This window comes from Mobula hypostoma, chromosome 11, assembly GCF_963921235.1.
Source record: "Mobula hypostoma chromosome 11, sMobHyp1.1, whole genome shotgun sequence".
Classification (NCBI taxonomy): domain Eukaryota; kingdom Metazoa; phylum Chordata; class Chondrichthyes; order Myliobatiformes; family Myliobatidae; genus Mobula; species Mobula hypostoma.
Window position 1 is genome coordinate 39,674,076 of NC_086107.1, and position 19,338 is coordinate 39,693,413.

The window sequence follows — 19,338 nt, forward strand, 5'->3', positions numbered from 1 at the left end:
TGTGTATCTCCTCTCTCCTCATTGTCGACTTCCCCTTAGCAAGATTCAACCGTTTGGCCGCAGCTACCAATTCTGATTTCCTGGCATCCTCTAATGCCTCCAAGGTCGGCGCCTTTATAAATTCCTCAGCCACCATTTCTGCTGTTTGTCTTTTCTTTCTTTCAGGAATTTTGACCCAATCAATTAACTCTGTCCCAAATTTAGCGTTCAAAATCGCGGACGAGAACTCCACTTACGTTACGTACCCTGTAACTGGGTTGCCAAACCAGCAGAAATGGATCACTCAGTTGGAGTCTGGATTACTAGAACTAAGACAGTTTTATTACAGAAACAAGCAACACAGTACTCTAATAGTAAAGATACAAATGCAACAGGTTAGCAATGAATAAACACTCATGTACACAGATCTAGGATAAACGGGTCAATCAAGCTCTATAGTCGTCTAGGGGTAAATGACCAGTTTTTAAAGTGACGCAAAGTTCAGTTCAATTTAGTTCAGTTCAGCTCACGGTAATTCCTGCCGTGGGAGATGGAGAGAGAGAGAGTGCGAAATGAATATTCAAAACTCGGATTCCCAAACAGACCTTCAATATTGCTCACAAGCAGCTTTCGGGCGAGCCCTTTGTAGTGTCTTCTGAGGTCACCGACTGTGACCCCTCTTTCAGATGCAGTCGATCCTCTGCAGTGAACCCGGCACCCAGGCAAGGGCGGACACACACCAGGTTCCCGCTGATCGTACCTTTCCACCCTGAGCGTCTAAGGCTTGATCCCGCCATCAGCCGTCCAAAAAGCTTCCCACCGACTTGTGAGAGGCGCACCGCTTCCAGGGTCTCGTTACCTCGGGTGTCGTGTGTCTGCCTTAGCAAACCTGCCCCTTTTTATCCCCCTGCTGGGGTATCGCCTGTCCATCACTTCAAACAGATCAGGGTTCAAAGGGGGAGCCGCTCTAGACAGCTTTCTCTCCCGTCCCTTCATTACACATCTCCAAATGCTGTTCCATTGTCTTCCTTATCTCTCTCTCTCCTGTAGACAGGTGGCAGACCAACTGCTGATCACACAGGACAGCTAACATCTATGTGTATTCTTGTCACAGTGCAACCCAACGAGAGCCCTACAAACCTCTATGCCAACAGTGGCAGCAACCTTCCTGATGTCTACAAGCCTTGTACGGGTTCTAGTGCCACACTTCTGGAACAATGGGACCTCAATCTTGTCACAAAATGCTAAAGACATGATAAAGATATCTGTGTCTTCTGAGTAGATCACTATAGATTGGTATCCCTCTCGTATGGCATGGGCAGCATGGAGAAGTAGGCGGCCATCTGCTTCTTGTTGACGCTGAAGAGCTGACACCTCCTCACTGTCTTGAGATGTGATTCTGTAACATTTGTCGTTCACAGTTGCATACAGAACCTTCTCCTGTAGCTTTGCTCTGTACTCCACCTTCCTCCACTCATGGACTATGAAGCTAATGAGAGCTGCCACTGCTGCAATGCTCTCACATATTTTCTGGCACTAGGGGTCTGTGCCTTGCCAAAAGTCAGTATAAGAATTATTCCCCCAAGATGGTACCGGTGGCCCAAATTTGGGGTCCTGGCTCACGGACTGTGTTTGTGTGGATGCTGAGTAATTCGTTACCCTGTTACAAATGAGTGCCATGAAATAACAGACAGCACACCACATACAATTCAAAGATTTAGCTTTATAATTCTTAATTTGACTAAAGGGTTAGTAAAGAAAGAACAAAAAAAGGGCCTATTTTACTGAAACAGTCTAACGTGCACAACTTGGAGCTCACTGATCCTCCATCGATCTCACCCCGGGTTTTGTCGAATCACGGCCCCACTCCGAGTCTAGTCCTACAACCTCTTCTCTTCGGCATCTTCTCTCTTCATCTCCCTCTCACACAAAACCCCAAGCCCAACCTTAGCGTCCCTCACCACAGAAACCTCCCCTTAATTTGACCATCCTAATTGGATGGCTCACAATTCTCCTATCTCTTATCTTCAACAGTAACCCAAACATAAGCTGAAAACAAGCAGCTCGCACAAAACAGCAGAAAATGAAATACAGAACAGCACAGCAGTAAAAAATCTGAACCAGGGCATTACATCCAATAATGCAATAGTAATTGTAACTCTTCTCCCTCCCCCCAGCTATTAAGAAGAGTCACTTACTCAATTCAGTATTTTGCCTTTAGGGAGAAAATGGTTGGCCGTCTACAGAACGATTTTAGACAGATAGAAGAGAGAGAGCAGAAGTTGGAGAAAATGGAGAGAGCAAAGCAGTATTTGCAGCAACAGACTCAAGCCAGGATCCAGTCTATTGCTTCCGAGGACAAGGAGAGAGAAGCCCGCAGGTTGGCACACCTTCAGCAGGTGACTGCAAGGAAGGACATGATGGAGGCCGAGAAAATGAAAGCAGATGAAATAAAAGAAATCCAGCTGCAGGTATTATAAACAGGAATCTTCCTTACAAAAGCATGGGTAAATAATTGTACTGCATTCTGTAGATGGTCCACACTGGAATCTCTGTGCAGTGGTGGTGGAGAGACTGCTTTGCCCTGGATGATGTTGAGCTTCTAGACATCTGTTACAGCTGTACTCATCTGTCTAGTGCAGTTCATTATACTCCTGATGGTGGAAAGGATTCAGAGTATCGAGGAGAGCCACTAACCACACAATACCCAACCTCTAACCTGCACCCTGGAAACAGCATTTATGTGACTGGTCCTATTGAGTGTTTAGTCATTGCTGATGGTGGCGGACAGATAGTGTTGCCATTGAATGTCAAGGAATAGTGATTAGACCCTCTCTCTTTAAAGATGGTTATCGTGTAGTACTTTTAGAGTATAGAACATAGACCAGCACAGTGCAGGCCTTTCCTACAGGTCCATGATGTTCGGCCGACCTGAGAGATGTACTCCATGATCAGTCTAACCCTTCCCCCTAATACAGGTCATAATCCTCCATTTTTCTTACATCCATGTGTGTACCTGGGGGTCTCCTACATGTCCTTATTCTATCAGCTTGTACCACCCCCACGCTGGCAGTATGTTCCAGGCATCCATCACTCTCTGTGTATATAAACAAAATCTTCCTCTGACATACTGTACCCCGTACACTTTCCCTCAGTCACTTTAAACGCATGTCCTCTGATATTGACTGTTGCTTCCCTGGGGGAAAAGGCACTGACTGTTCACTCTATGTTTCTCATTTTAATACATCTTTATCAAGTCACCTCTCATCCTCCAACCTTCCAAAGAGAAAAGCCCCAGCTTGTTCAATCTCTCATCATAAGACGTGTCTTCTAATGCAGGCAGCATTTTAATAAATGTCCTCTGAACCCCCTCTGTAAGTTTCCACAGCCTTCCTATAATGAGGCAACCAGACCTGAACACAGTGCTCCAAGTGTGGTCTAACCAGATTTTTATAGAGCTACAACATAAACTTGTGGCTCTTGAACTCAATCCCCAGACTAATGAAAACTGGCAAACTCTATGCCTTCTAACCACCATATCAACTTGCATGGCATCTTTGAGGTATCTGTGGATTTGGACACCAAGATGCCTCAGTTCCTCCTCACTGCTGAGAATCCTGCCAAGTGACCTTGTATTCTTCATTATAGTTCAATCTTCCTGAATGTATCTCCTCACAGTTTTCTGGATTGAACTCCATCTGCCCAACTCTGCTGTAATCTACGGCAACCATCTACATTATCCATAACACCTACAAGTTTTGTCATCTGCAAACTCACTAACCCACCCCTCCACTTCCTCATCCAAGTCATTTATAAAAATCACAAAGGGATCCCTGCAGAACATCACTAGTTGCCAACTTCCAGACAGAATACTGTCTGTCTAACACTACACTCTGCCTTCTGTGGGCAAAGCAATTCTGCAAACCCACACACCAAGTCCCCATTAATCACATGCCTCATGACTTTCTGGATTTACCTACAATAGGGAACCTTTACAAATGCCTTACTAAAATCCATATACACCATATCCACTGCTCTACCTTCATCAAGTTGTTTTGCCACCTCCTCGAGAAACTCAATTAGGCTCGTGAGACACAGGCCTGCCCTTCATAAAGCCACATTATCCCTAATAAGATTATGCTTCTCCAAATGCTCTTAAATTCTGTCCTTAAAACCCTCTCCAATATTTTCGCACTATTGATGAAAGACTTAGTGATCTATAATTCTCAGGATTATCCCTATTTCCTTTCCTAAACAACAGAACAACACTTGCCCTTCTCCAGTCCTCTGGCTCCACTTCTGTGGCCAGGGATCATTGTCAGCTTCCCAGCAATCTCTTCATCACTTTCTAAAGTAGCCTAGGGTATATCTCATCTGACCCTGGAAATGTATCTATCCTAATGCTTTTCGGTAGCTCTAACACTGCCTCTTTCTTAACCCCTACATGCTCCAGTACATTGGCGGACATCATATCCATCTAGGTCCTTCTCCCTCCTTAGTGAATAAAGTACTCATTAAGGACTTGCACTACTTCCACCGCCTCTAGGCACCTTTCCCTCTTTATCACTGACTCTGGTCATCCTCCTGTTCTTCGTGTATGTGTAGGATACATTGGAGCTTTCCTTAATCCTACACACCCAGGCCTTCTCATGTCCCCTTCTAGTTCTCCTAAGTCCCCTCTTCAGCTTCTTCTCAGCTACTTTGTAATTTTGAAGAGCCCTGCCAATTGCTGCTTCTTAAACATTAAGTATGCTTCCTTCTTCCTCTTGTCTAAATGTTCCACCTCTCTTGTCAGCCATGGTTCCTTCACCCTAACACCCTTTCCCTATCTCAGTGGCACAGACCTATCCAGAAACTCATGCAAGTAACCCTTAAACAGCCTCCATATTTCTGCAGTGCATTTCCCTGAGAAGTCTTGATCCCAATTTATGCTCCCAAGTTCCTGCCCTATACCATCGCAATTGTCCTGTTGAAAATGTGGCAAAACAAAGGTTAAAATGATGTGCTGACAGAGACAGTGTGCAGATATTTAGTTGTGCAAGCTGAATGTGGTCCTTGAGAACCAAACTCCCCTTTGTATGGACCCTGTTCAACCCTGGATCCCAAGATCACCAGGCATACTAAGACAAGGATATAAACAAAGGATTTTAAGACACACTAGCTATTGGACAGTTATTTTACTAAATCTCAAGTACTATTGGCCTTTAATCGCATAGATTGTATGAGCTTCCCTGAAATAACACCTGAAATGTCATATGATTGGTATTTATTGGTTAACTTCATTCAACTGCACTTGCCCCATCACTGATGGTTCCCATGACCTATGGAATCACTTTCAAGAACTCTTTATTTCATTTTCTTGATATTTATTGCTTTATTATTATTTTTTTGCACAGTTTTTTTGTCTTTTGCACATTGTTGCAGTATTTCATTTATTTTATTCTGGTTCTTGGATTTACTGAGTATGCCCACAAGAAAATGAATTTCGGGGTGGTATATGGTGATATATATGTACTTTGATAATACATTTACTTTGAACTTTAAACTAAATATGCAAATAATTGGATTCAGATATGCACAAAGTTTCTTTTGGATCAGTATCTGTATCAAAATTGGCAAATTTGAGCTGTAACCTCAGAGCAGTTTGGTGACAGGGGCTGAACTGTTTTTCTTGTGCAGAAATACATAAAATATGATTGAACGAGTGTGAGTTGTCACTTCAATTAATTAGAAATGACAAGACATCCCCCAGTAAAATACTTTTCCAATCATCTGCACATGTCCTTGTCCGTGCTATGCTAAAAGTTGGTGATTTACAATAACTATCTGAAATGCTTGCCCACAATAAGGTCTGTCACCTGACCAGGTTCATTGCCTAGTACTAGATCCAATATGGCCTCCCCTCTAGTTGGCCTGCCACATACTGTGTCAGGAATCCTTCCTGGACAAACCCAATAAATTCTACCCCATATATGGAGATGCCAGTCAATATTGGGGAAATTGAACTCCCCCAAGATAATAATCTTGTTATTTTGCACCTTTCTAAAATCTGCCAACTTACCTGCTGCTCAGTGTCCCAGTGGCAATTGTTGGGGAGGTGGGGAATGGTATAGAAAACTCGCAGCAGAGTGATTGCTTCCTACCTACACTGACCCAGTATACACTCCCTCCATGACATCTTCCCTTTTTCAGCTCCGATACTGTGCCTGATTAGCAATGCAGCACCCCCCCATCTCTTTTTTACCTCCCTTTCAAACATACAGATCTCAGAACAAGTCTCTGTAAATGGCCACAACATTATAGTTTCAAGTACTGATCCATACTCCAGGCTCATCAGCCATGTCTCTGATACTTATTGCATTAAGGTAAACACATTTCAACCCATCCAACTGAAAGTATTTATGCCCTATCCACTACCTATCCTTCCTCATGGTTTCTCTACACATTATATCTATCTTTACACTAACGTCTCTATCATTCGACCTATCACTCTGATTTCCATCCCACTACCAACCTAATTTAAACTCTTCCCAAATGCTCTAGCAAACCTACCTGCAAGGATATTGGTCCCTCTGGAGTCTGGGTGTAACCTATTCCTTTTATACAGGTCTTATCTCTCCCAGAAGAGATCCCAGTAATCCAGTAATCTGAAACACTGTCCCCTGCACCAATTCCCCAGCCACTCACTCATCTGCCAAATTATCCTATTCTTATCCTCACTGGCACGTGCCTCAGAGAGCAATCCAGAGATTACTCCCTGAAGGTCTTGCCTTTTAGCTTCCTTCCTAGTTCCCTTTATTTGCTCTTCAGGACCTTATTGCTTTTCCTAGACATGTTGTGGGTACCAATTTGTACCATGAATTCTGGCTACTATCCCTCCCCCTTGGGAATACTATGGACTCGATCTGAGATGCCCATGACCCTAGTAGCTGGTAAGCAACTTAGATACTTACACCTAACTATTGAATCTCCCATCACCACCACCTTCTCTCGCCCCCTCCCTTTTGAGCCTAGAGCCAGACTCAGTGTCAGAGAGCTGATTGCTGTGGTTTTACCCTCGTTATGTTGTCCCCAGAGCAGTATTCAAAGTGGTTACTTGTTATTAAAGGATATGGCCCCGGGGTGCTGTGCACTATCTGTCTATCCCCACTCCCTCTCCTGAAAGTCGCCTAGCTACCTTCCTCCTGCAGCTTAGATGTGATGGCCTCCCTGCAGGTCCTATCGAACAACTCCTTATTCTCCTGAATAATCCATAGGTCATCGAGCCCCTAATGCAGAGTGTAAGGAGCTGCAGACTGATGTACCTCTTGCAGGGTTTGTCAATAAGTAAATAAATAAATTCATCTGACATTAATTAAAACATTTATATTTTGTACTCCAAGTGTAGATAGGAACACATAGACACACAAGAAACTTATTGATAGCAATTCTCTTTTGATCTGCCAGCAAAATGATAAAGATATTTTGACCCTGTCTCTGTACAGCTAGATTGTATGAAACAGATACTCAATTGATTTGGCATAACATTATCCAGCCATACGTTTTTATCTGGCTGGTGAACAACTCTGTGTGTGTGTGTGTTTAAAAAAACCCCTTCTCATTCTTCATGTTTTAGGAAGCGAGAAGAAAACGAGTGGAGCAACACAATAAAATGGTGGCAGAAAAGTTCAGCGAAGCAGAAAAGCTGACCTAAGAACAAGAGACATTCCAAAAAAATGCATCAAAGGAGGCAGGTTTCACCATTTTAGAAGGAAATTAAGCAGGTTCAATCTATGCATTTGGCAGCTTTGTAAATTTAGCTTACATTTAGTGAGTGTGTATATCTATAGTGCCTGTAAAAAATAATTCACCCCCCTTGGAAGTTTTCATGTTTTGTTGTTTTACATTGAATCACAGTGGATTTAATTTGTTTTTTTGACACTGATCAACAGAAAAAGGCTCTTTTGTATCTAAGTGAAAACAAGTTTCTACAAAGTGATCTAAATTAATTACAATTATCAAACACAAAATAATTGATTGCAGAAGTATTCACCCCCTTCAAGTCAGTATTTAGTAGATACACCTTTGGTAGCAATTACAGCCTTGAGTCTGTGTGGATAGATCTCTATCAGCTTTCCACATCTGTACACTGCAGTTTTTCTCCGTTCTTCCTTACAAAACTGCTCAGGCTCTGTCAGCTTGCATGGGGATCGTGAGTGAATGGCCACAAATTTCATTTGGATTGAGGGCTGGTCTCTGACTTGGCCACTTCAGGACATTAACTTTGTTGTTTTTAAGCCATCCCTGTGTAGCTTTGGTTTTATGCTTGAGGTCATTGTCTTTCTAGACAACAAATCTCCTCCGAAGTCACAGTTCCCTTGCAGACTGCATCAGGTTTTCCTCCATGATTTCCCTGTATTTTGCTGTATTCATTTTACCCTCTACTTTTACAAGCCTTTCAAGACCTGCTACAGTGAAGCATCCCCACAGCATTATGCAGCCACCACCGTGCTTCACGGTAGGGATGGTGTGTTTTTGATGATGTGCTGTGTTTGCCTTACGCTGAACATAGTGTTCAGTCTGATAGCCAAAAAGTTCAATTTTGGTTTCATCAGACCATGGAACCTTCTTCCAGCTGACTTCAGAGTCTCCCACATGCCTTCTGGCAAACTCTAGCTGAGATTTCATGTGAGTTTTTTCCACAGTGGCTTTCTCTTTGCCATTCTCCCATAAAGCTGTGACTGGTGAAGCTCCCAGGCAACGGTTATTGTGTGTGCAGTCTCTCCTCTCAGCCACTAAAGCTAGTAACTCCTCCACAGTTGTTATAGGTTTCTTGCTGGCCTCTCTCACTAGTCCCCTTCTTGCATGGTCACTCAGTTTTTGAGGATGACCTGCTCTAGGCAGATTTACAGCTGTGCCATATTCTTTCCATTTCTTGATGATTGACTTAACTGTACTCCAAGGGATATTCAGTGACTTGTTTATTTGTTTGTATCCATTTTCTGACTTGTGCTTTTTAATACCTTTTTCATGGAGTTGCTTGGAGTGTATTTGTATCTTCATGGTGTAGTTTCTGCCAGCGTACTGTCTCATCAGCAGTTGAACTTTCCAGATACAGGTGTACATTTACTAAATTCAGTTGAAACATTTTGAATGCACACAGATCTCCAAAAGCAGATCTCCATTTAACTAGTTATGTGACTCCTGAAACCAGTGGCTGCACCAGTAATGATTTGGTGTGTCATATAAAAGGGGAGTGAATACTTGTGCAATCAATTATCATGTGTTTTATATTTCTAATTAACTTAGGTCACTTTTTAGAGATCTGTTTTCACTTTAACACAAAAGTCTTTTTCTGTTGATCAGCGTCAAAAAAGTCAAATTAAAATCACTGTGATTCAATGTTGTAAAACAATAAAACATGAAAATTTCCAAGGGGGGTGAATACTTTGTATAGGCATTATACACATATATAATGTATGAATTGTGGATTCTGGTTGATTGGGCTATCAGTAAATTGAGGCATCCAGCCAGCCGCTTATTTGGGACAAATCTTAAAGAGCAAAACTAACTGAGAAAATAGCCTGGATTCCCTTTGTTTATTTGGGACACTTTGCCATTTAACTGGGGGAAGGGACTGTTGCTGAACAATTTCTAACCAATGTCAGACACATTGGACGCTATTGGACATTACACCATGCTTAGTGTGAACAATTTTTACGTAGCATCAGTTGCATGCATTTGCATTCAAAAAGCAGTGTTTTTTGTTACTGACAGTTGGTGAGAAATAAGCAATAAGACAATTCAGAACTGTTTTGCGCATTCAGGCTAAGAGATGCTAGATAAAGCTGAAGTGAAAATGAAATGATTTCACTACTTCAACAAGTTAGGAACTACGAAGAACTTAAAGGTGTCTACAATAATTTTGAATGCTACAATGTAAATTAAGATTTGGAGGATACAATTGTTGAAAGCATTGTATGATGGCAGTCCATTATCTGGATTAGGTATCTGCACTGATTTTGTTCATTTGCAGTCAATCAAAAGAAAAAACACAGCAGCGTACACTGGATAAATTAATTTGTTGATAACAATTAGGAATTTAATACAGTTTTATAGTACTGTGGTAGTATTAGAATTTGTTCTGTAATTTAAATATGTAATTTGTTACTCAGTTAAATGGTAGTTTTATTATACCTTCTTGATTGTTTCCACAAAAATTCGACTGAGGCATCTGCTTTATTGCGCCAAAATGTATACATATAATAGTAGTTTTAAAATATATATGTATATATACTTTTTAATCTGTTACTACTTTTTTTCTATTAATTCTTTCCCCCTTTTTAAATGCCTGAGATAATATTTACTCTTGTTGCTGTCCTTATTGGCTAGCCCCAGTTGGAGGTTGTTGTAATGCTTTTGGTATGAAACAATAACAAGTATTCCAGGATCAAATGGGATTACTCCTGCAAAACTTAAAATGTCCCCCATTCCTTTGAATATATTTTTAAAAATTGAGATGTTTTTATTTGAATGACAGCCCCACTCAAATGAGCCATGTAACAGTGAGGATTACTGTATTTTCATATTATAGCCTACTTACTAGATGCATTTAAGATGGAAATCAGCCAATTAATCACAAAAGTGTTTTTGTTCTTGAAGTCCAGCTGTCATGTTTCAATTATATCAGCTGTGTTTGAAATAGTCAACATCAAGATTCCATTCACATTTGCAAGTAGCATTTAATACAGATAATTTAATCCACATAAACATTAGTTCTTTTAATAACTAAAGTGACTTTTGCACTTTTTTAAAAAAAATCATAGCTCAACTGGTACCTCTCTTCATCAAAGTCAACAGATTCTAACCTTCAGCCCTAATTTGAAGTCTTCAGCATAAAAAAACTAGGCTGATACTCTAATGTAATACTGAGTGCTACATTGTCAGAGGTACCTTCTTTCTGATGTTTTCGGAAGGCTCTCTAGCACCATTTTGAAGGGAGGAAAATAGAGCCACTGCTGTCTTTTTACATCTCAAAACAATTAAATCTATGATAATTATATCCTCAATATTGTTTGGGGGAACTACCACATTTCCTACGTTACAACTGTGACGAATATTCAACTTTATTGCCAATGAAGTACATTTAAGATCTGAAAGAAACATGAAAGGTACAATGTAAATGCAAGTTTCTCCTCCTTCCTCTTCCTTCTCAGGATAGGTCTCACTAAATTTTACGGAGTTAATGCACAGGGTTCCAGTATTTAGCCTCTCTTGTTCATGCAGCCAAGTCACTGCAATTAATCTATTTCTTAGCCTATATTGTTGAGGAGTTAGCACATCATATATTATTGTAAGTATCTTTCAAAATGAATGTTTTTGCCTCAACCACTCTGTCAAATGGTGAGTTGCAGAGCCCCAGTCTTCCTCAAGTTCCATCAACTCATTCTGTCATGTCCATCTTTGAGTTCCACCTTCTATTTGCCATTTCCTTATGTTTTAATATTGCAGTTTGATCTCCCTGCAGCTACCCCAACCATCAGTTTGTAAACCTTCAGAACAGCTCTTTAAAAATCTGAGGGCCATGTTGTCGCATTGGTCCTCCATACTCATCAATCTCTTCTTCTGTATTGGCTTAAAAGCTACCTCTCTGATCAAACTTCTGATTACTGTTCCTAATCTGAGCCTTTGACCTCCTGTGTCTTTGTGAGCCAACGGGTAACAGTTTGTCCATTTCAGATGAAACCGTGTGGCCTTGCATTGTGGCTGCTGTAAGATCAATAATCTTCTATTTGAATTGTAGCCTGGTCAATTCGCAGATATATAAATTAACCTTTCAAGAATGCGTTACATTTTAATCCCATTTTATAAAGACTAATATTGATTTTTTTTTAATGAGTTAAATGTTTGAAGTAGCAATATTAAAATGGATTCTTTCAATGGAATGTAGAGGCAGAAAGATTATTCAGGGATCATTTATTATGAAACTTTCCAAGATCTAATGCTACTAGATTTTACTGTTTATCATATTGAACTGATAATGGATTTAGTTAGACACTTTAATAAAGCACATTAGAAATTAACCTATTTATTTATGCATACATTAGATTTGTACTCATGCTCTATAAAATTTGTTACATATAAAAATAATTCCAAAAGAATATGACTCAGTTGTTTTAAACTTATTGTATTCAAGTGTATTAGGCATCATGGCATTTCAGAAATAGTTACTTCAGAATTTGCAACTGTCCATAAGGAAATGGCATTTTAATAAGATGTGCCTGAGAACCATTGCACTGATACAGAAAGTACAAACTTCCCCTGAAAAAGAGCTATTGGGGGTACATTACTTTTGCAATCCCGTACTCCTTACAGTTCATACATTAAAAATGAGCTCTACGGTTTGATCTGGTCCCAAGTGTATGACTCGTGTCTGTTCTCTGAGAGACGATCTTGATTTTCCTGTCACTGCATATGAACCTGGGGCCACTTGAATGTGAACCTTGTCATTACTTTTAAGCTGTAATTAAAATAAAAAGAGAACTGTCATTAATGGATCATGCTAAATTAGTTTGTCTTAAAACAAAACATACCTTTTGCTAAAGATACTTTTCATACTTAGTTTGCCAGGTCAACTGCTATAACAGGATCTTCTGCCAGCTTGCACACAAGCCTTCTGTTCCTGAGGGACCAGAAATTTTGCAGTGAGAACTTCAAACTGGAGTTTGGTTTCTTTCCTGGGTCTTTAATATTTATTTGAATTTTGAAGACATGACAAGGAGTCCTTCAGTACCTCTTAATGATCTTACAGCTCCTGGCCACAATATTAGAGGTTTCAGAATTTGCTTACCACCTGAGACATCAAAAATGTGCAGCTGAGATTCTGGGTAATTGGCTATATCTAGACCTGGGGTACTTAAGTGTACTCTAAGATCTAGTTCCTGTTAAAACAAATGTAATTGCACTTGAAATTTAAATAGTTTATATTTGTTCAACTACTTGTCTAAAAACCAGGAGAACAAATATAAAACAAAACACTGGGTTCAGAGCAAGTGACTCAAAGTTCAGGGCAAGTAACATTTTCTGCAGGAAATTTGCCAGGATCTCAAATTGTATTTGCAATTTGTCTTTCTCTTTCCTGTGTTGTCTGAGCTGCATACTTTCAAAACTTACATTTTGATTTCAAATTACCAACAATTGCATTTGTCCTTTTAACATTTTCTTTATTAAAACTGAGCCAAGAACTAGTGTAGGTTCACTTTGAAACTGCATTGTAATTGCTCCACAACCTGCGGTCATTCCAGATCTCTACTCGGGTAACACACTTACAGGAACTTTGTGGTGTGAACATTTGTGACATTTCAGATCTCTGTGGTAGCGTTGGATATGATTTTCCTCCATTTCATCTCTTTGACATATTGGTACACCTTCATAATAATGCTGCAAATTAAATGTTACAGGTTTATTATAATTTTAATTACATTGATTTAGACTTCACTTGGTTTCATTTCCTCCAATTGGTCATTAGTTCATTTGACTAATACTTACAACACTAGTCAAAGCATTAGGAATTTGAAGCTTTCAATAAAAATTGACAAAGAATATATTTAGAGCATGTCTAAAGTTCACCACCTCTACACAGAAAGTGCACAATTGCAGTTTAACTTCACAAAGGCACTGGCTATTTTCATGCTTGAATCGTAACTAAAATATCCTGATTTATAAATGATGCTTCTTAGTCTAAGCTTTATTATCGCTTTTTCGTTTCCTAAACACTCCCAATGTTCTACAAGCAGTGTTTCTCTGATGCTGCTATATTTTATCGTCCAACCTCTGCAGGTTTCAGACTTACATCCTTACTTTTTTCTTTAAAAAAAGAGGGGAAAGCCATTTCTACTTCAACTGTAACAAACATATCCTAATGCTTCACAAATCACGTGGCCTTTGCGATTCATATGCACCAATTAGTATTTTAACCCTAAATATGAGCTTGTTATTTTAACCAATAACTAATTGTGATCTTCAAGCTATACTCTCTGCATCTCAATACTTTTACAGATTGCAAAAATGTCTGGAAATGCAGTGAAGAAAAACAAAGATCATTACAGCTTACCTTACAGTGCCTTGTGGTATAAGCCATGCAATGCAGAAGAGAAGCAAAGGCTTCATCGATGTCAGGGCACTCTGTTTCACCCTGACAAAGAGACAGTATCAGAATCACAGTGGGTTCTATTTACTGATAGTTAGAGGTGCTGACAGATTTTCCAAGGACTTTTTCTTCCTGTTAAAGTGTTACTTAATACTTTTCTAAACAATTAATAAAAGTTTATAACAATTGAGTTATAAACCCAATTATACATTTATCTTCTATATCTGGTTGCATTATTGCTTTTGAATTATCACATTCTCAATTGCATTGTTTTCTGCTTTCCTTCTGGTTCCTAGATACAAATCTAGGAATCAGAATCAGTGGTCCCAGTGGCAATCCTTTTGGAATATCACTCCTTAATCTGAGAAATGAACTTTAAGGGTGCTATTTTACAGCCAGCTTCATGTCTGTTCTAAATAGTTAAGATTACGCAGTAAAATTCTCATTCCTTAATAAGCAGCTAAAATGCAAGTTGGCTGGATCATAGGACACTATAGGATAGAGGGGCTGAGCTGGTGTCTGAAGCAGAATGCATGTTCATTTTGCCCAATAAAATGTTAAGAAAACAGAGCAGACAGTTTAGGTTTAGGATTAAATCTCACATGAACGATATACATCAACAAATAATTTGGTTGACCAATCTATTTCCAAGCTGTCAATTCTTTACTTATCATGAAGTTATTTTCATTGGTTTTAAACAATTTTTCTATAATTACAGAATATTTCAAATATGGTTCATACTGGTCCTTCTGTGCCCGAAATATTTTCATTATTTTTTCCAAATGAACTATTTCATTCATATGATACTGTTCTTTAACACAAAATCTATTTTCCAGGAAACAAAACAATTTTCCACCACTTTATTGAAAGTTATGTTGTTCCTCACACCCCATCTCGTTTCACCTTAATGTTAAGATTTGTGATTATGCTACTTCCACAAATTCCATCTCATGCTGCTGAAGATGTCCCCATCCTCATCTGCCTCTGTTGAATTCAGAGTTAAAAACACACATTTTATTCCATCTTTTCATCTCAACTCCTGCTGGAAATGACAGATCAGATATTTTCTCTTATAATTTTAGTTTGGTTAGTAATGACATTTTAAAATTATATGCAAGAACTCAACAGTTGCTTCGGAAGAATTGCACTTTTACCTCATCTGTCTGAATGGACGACTCTGCACTTCTCCCTGATCTATCAAATGACCAATGAACTCTCCTCTGAGCACGTTGGAGAACTTCTTGCCCAAGCCGTGATGATCGCCTCAGAGCACTTTGGAGTTGGCAGGTGTCGTGTTCCATGCTGAAGTAATCCTCAGAGAAGTAGAAATTGCTTAAACTTGATTCTGCCAGACAAAAAGACATTAACAACTACTTCCACACTTCCCATCGCTTTGTCAAATCATTTTCCACAAGATGTACCAATCTCTTACAATTTATATAACTGTGGAGTACTTCCGGTCCTTAGACAATTCTGTGTAACAGAGATAATAAAGAGTGGACCACTGGTGTCTGCTCCTCCGTGCAATTTGATTATGCGTAATAGCTTACCTCAATGCCACATTTCTGCCATAATCCCGTTTCCCTGACATCCAAAGACCTCTATGTAATGAATGTATCATGGACTTACTAGAATTCCACAGATTAATTACCCTAGGATGAAGACATCTCCTCACCAATTCCTTGAGATGGAGATCCTGGTCTAGATATCCCAGCAAAAGGAAATATCAAACCTACACCCACCCAATTAAGATGTGGAAAAATTCTGTAATGAGAGGTGATTGAACTCCTTCCAAACACAAAAGTTTAGGCTCAATCTGCTTGATTTCTCGTAAGACATGGAATCAATCTGGTTTAATTCTTTGACCATATATAAAAAAAAATGTTCCTTGGATAGGGAGGGCATATTCACCAGAATGTTATACAATGGAAGCTGCATATCTTCAACTCAACTCCTTTCCCAATAAAGGCCAACTGACTATTTGCCTCTCTTAATTGCTTGCTGTGCCTGCATGTTAACGTTCAATGATTCATGTACAATACACAAAGGTCCTTCTGAACCTTTTGGTCTTTCAACATCTAAAAATATTATGATAGAACAGTTGTGAAAAGTAAACAGAACATATTTTTAAAAAATGATGCAGTTTGCAGCTTCTGTTTTTTTATCTAGTGTAGGAAAGACACATAAATCAGAAATAACACAGGGAAGGGATGTTTAGTCTCTCTATGTCACAAATGGAGCATTATCCAGTCTCAAATGTTGAAGAATGTAGTGAAGAATTTAGTCTTAATTATGTTCTTCAACATTTGGACTCCACAATACTTAGGTGAGGATCTTGTTTGTGGGTTTTAGCACCACCTTCAACATAATTATTTGGAGCTCTACAGCAAGCTAACCCAGTTAGCTGTACCCTACAGTATCTGTCAATGGATTACGAACTTCCTGACAGGAAAGAAACAATACGCAAGGTTCGGCTCCTACTTGTCCGATCCAATGTGATTAAGAACAGGCTCTCCCCCAGCTTGTATTCTTTTACTCCTCCTGTTCTCACTTTATACAAATGACTGTACCTCCATAGAAAAATCCATTAAAATCCTAAAGTCTGGGGATGGCACAACTGCCGTTGGTCTCATCTCCAATAACGATGTGACCTGCTATCAAAGAGAACTGGACCATCTTGCGACATGGTGTGCTCATAACAACCTGGAGCTTAATGCTATCAAGACAGTGGTAATGAGGGTTGACTTCTGCCAACAACTCCCTCCTTGAACATTAATGATCGGACGACTCCTGTGGTCGAGTCAGACTCCTGGGGACGAACCATTACCAACACATTGAAATGGAACAAGCATGTTACGTTCATCACCGGGAAAGCCCAGCAGAGATTGTTCTTCCTAGGTCAGTTTAGGAAACTTAACATCTTAGGGTGTATCCTGATGAATTTTTACTGAGCCATCATTGAGAGTGTTGAAACCACCTCTATCACCATTTGGTTTCCTGGCATTTCCTCACTCTCCAGATCCAAGTTGCAGTGAATGGTCTGCTCAGTGGAGAAGATCATTGGCCATCAGCCATTAAAGGACCTGTTCATTGCCAGGGCAAAGAGCTGGAAAAATTACTGCAGTGCCCACCCACCTTATCAGTCACCCATTCACCAAATTGCCATCAGGGGGACGCTACAGGTCCATCACCACCAGGACTACACGTCATCGCCAAAGCTTCTTTCCTGCTTCTCAACAAAGCTCACTCATGTAATACCAAATTGTCCCTACACTGCACAACAGCCATCAACTGGCCTTTCCTGTTCTCCTTGCCAACTACTGTATTTAGTCTGTTCATATTCAAGTATGATTATTGACGTCTGTGCTCATTGTGGATTGCTCATGCTTGTTTGCACTATTGTCTTGTAAATTGTTGGTTGTCATTGTGCTGTCTGTTATGGTATTGTCCTGTGTTTTAAACTTGGCACTAAACCACAATCAATTCTTATTTTTCACATACTGGCAATAGAGTGATTCTGAAATCTCACAGAATAATATGCATGGATTGTTGAAGCACTCTTGACTATTTAGTTGACGTACTTTCTTTTAACTAAAACACTGCCTGTGTAGTTTTCCCATGTAATCTTGTTTTCCCTCATTCATTACTTTCCTGCACAAGACAGCTGAGGAGGAACTTCTGTCACTGAGCTGTGCATCTCAGAATTCCCGCCCAGAGAACACTGGAGGTGGAGTCTCTCAATATATTCAAGGTAGAGATTGACGAACGTTTAAACTAGAAGGGAGACAAACGATAAGGATAGGAAAAGGGAAATGCCGTCGAGGCCAGGATTGGAAGACCCCTGATCTTATTAAATGACAGAAAACGCTTTGTCTCACCCGCTTATGCACGGGCCCTCATTCTCCCTTTCAGGACTCTAATATGAAAAACATTTTTCACAAGCCTCCACAACATCTGCTTTCCTAATGATTCAGCATTTCCTGTGCAGCAGGAGCTTCACAAACCGTTAGAGCAGAATGTGACGGGGTCATTCCTCAGCTCAGGTGACGCTCCCTGGGTTAATGGGAATGCTTCTGTTACAACATTCACCTAATTTGGTCTCCGCAGTTTTTACTGGCGACTTTCTCAGTTCGCCTGCTTAACAAGACACAAAATTCAGCTTGTTTCAATTTCCGTAACCATATTATCCGAATAACTCTGGAAGTACATCAGTAGGACGTTGATAATTATTTGTATTGAATACAGTTTGGTGCAGAGCCCAATAATAAAATGAGTTAAGAACCTTTTGGTTAATAAAATGTGGATACGGTTTCTTAAACGCAAAAAAGAAAATCATTTTTAAAATAAATTTGCCGGGATTACAACATGAACAGTGCAGGCACGCAGCCAACACTGACTACTATAATCAAACCACCCTCACCCTGACAGTTGTAGCCTGTTAACTGACTAGATGAATAGGAGCCGTCAACTTTAACCAAACATTTATCTTAAGTAAGAAAGTAAATCACATTGACCTGGCCTGCGGGGATAGGCGATAATAACCGGCTGACTAGTACCAGTTTCGTTTTTCTTCCTATTCGCCGTTCTGTTTATAATACGTATTTAAGATACGCTTGAACGACTCAACGTCTAGTTGCTTCCCCGGGATAGAGCGCCCAGGGAGGGGCAGAGCCGCGCAGTTTGTACAACCAATGCAACAATGTGACACAGCCTTACTTTGCTACACTCTGTCCCATTCACAAGTATCCATCAATGCCAGGAAGCGCGCCAGTGCACCCACCTGACCACGGCCTGCCCGTGACGCTGAACACCCGCCCCTTCCTACTCACGCCAATCACAATTTATTTCCCGAAATGCAGCAGGAGTGATGTGCACATGCTCAGTATCAAAACAGACCTTTGTCTTAAAGTCTCCTGGTCATAAAGACTAATTCCTCAAATACAACAGCAACTAAAATCTCGAGTGATTTAAGAAAATATTATCTGACTAATTTCAGAAATCAGTGGATAACGTCACTCACCAGAACTCAGTCTCCAACCTACAGATTCACTTTCAAGGTCTCTACAAATTCATGTTCTTTGTATCATTAGTTTATTTTTAAAATATTGTGTACGATAGTTGTTTGTCAGTCTTTGTGAGTAGATTTCCATAAATTCTATTGTGTTGCTTTATTTCCCTGTAAATGCTTGCAAGAAAAATGAATCTCAAAGTAGGATATGGTGACAGATCAT

At 39.9% G+C, this 19,338-nt stretch overlaps 2 protein-coding genes across 4 annotated transcripts in view; one reads left to right on the forward strand and one right to left on the reverse strand.

Annotated features, from left to right (window-relative positions):
* c11h11orf16 (chromosome 11 C11orf16 homolog) overlaps positions 1-7,869 on the forward strand; it is a 42,749-nt gene extending 34,880 nt beyond the window's left edge. The window contains exons 9-10 of the mRNA XM_063063174.1: positions 2,201-2,450; positions 7,595-7,869. Coding sequence (XP_062919244.1) covers positions 2,201-2,450; positions 7,595-7,672 — 328 coding nt within the window. The 3' untranslated portion in view covers positions 7,673-7,869. The remainder of the gene's footprint in view (positions 1-2,200; positions 2,451-7,594) is intronic.
* Positions 7,870-9,379: 1,510 nt separating this feature from the next.
* Positions 9,380-18,951, reverse strand: akip1 (A kinase (PRKA) interacting protein 1). 3 transcript variants are annotated; one of them, XM_063063178.1, is made up of 5 exons: positions 18,888-18,921; positions 15,262-15,452; positions 14,072-14,152; positions 13,288-13,398; positions 9,380-12,478 (listed from the first exon to the last, which is right to left on the reverse strand). In XM_063063178.1, the coding sequence occupies exons 2-5, from the start codon at positions 15,406-15,408 to the stop codon at positions 12,335-12,337; spliced, it is 483 nt and encodes a 160-aa protein (XP_062919248.1). In that variant the 5' UTR covers positions 15,409-15,452; positions 18,888-18,921; the 3' UTR covers positions 9,380-12,334. The 3 variants fall into 3 exon arrangements, with proteins under 3 accessions (XP_062919248.1, XP_062919245.1, XP_062919246.1); XM_063063175.1 differs by lacking the exon at positions 18,888-18,921 and adding an exon at positions 18,622-18,756; XM_063063176.1 differs by having other exon boundaries at positions 9,381-12,478; positions 18,824-18,951.
* Positions 18,952-19,338: the final 387 nt, after the last annotated feature.

Coding starts and splice junctions, on each gene's coding strand:
- akip1 (XM_063063178.1), bottom strand. CDS start 15,408: ATGGAACACGACACCTGCCAACTCCAAAGTGCTCTGAGGCGATCATCA. Junction 14,153..15,261: donor CGTCCATTCAGACAGATGAG/GTAAAAGTGCAA, acceptor TCTCTTTGTCAG/GGTGAAACAGAGTGCCCTGA. Junction 13,399..14,071: donor ATACCACAAGGCACTGTAAG/GTAAGCTGTAAT, acceptor TTTAATTTGCAG/CATTATTATGAAGGTGTACC.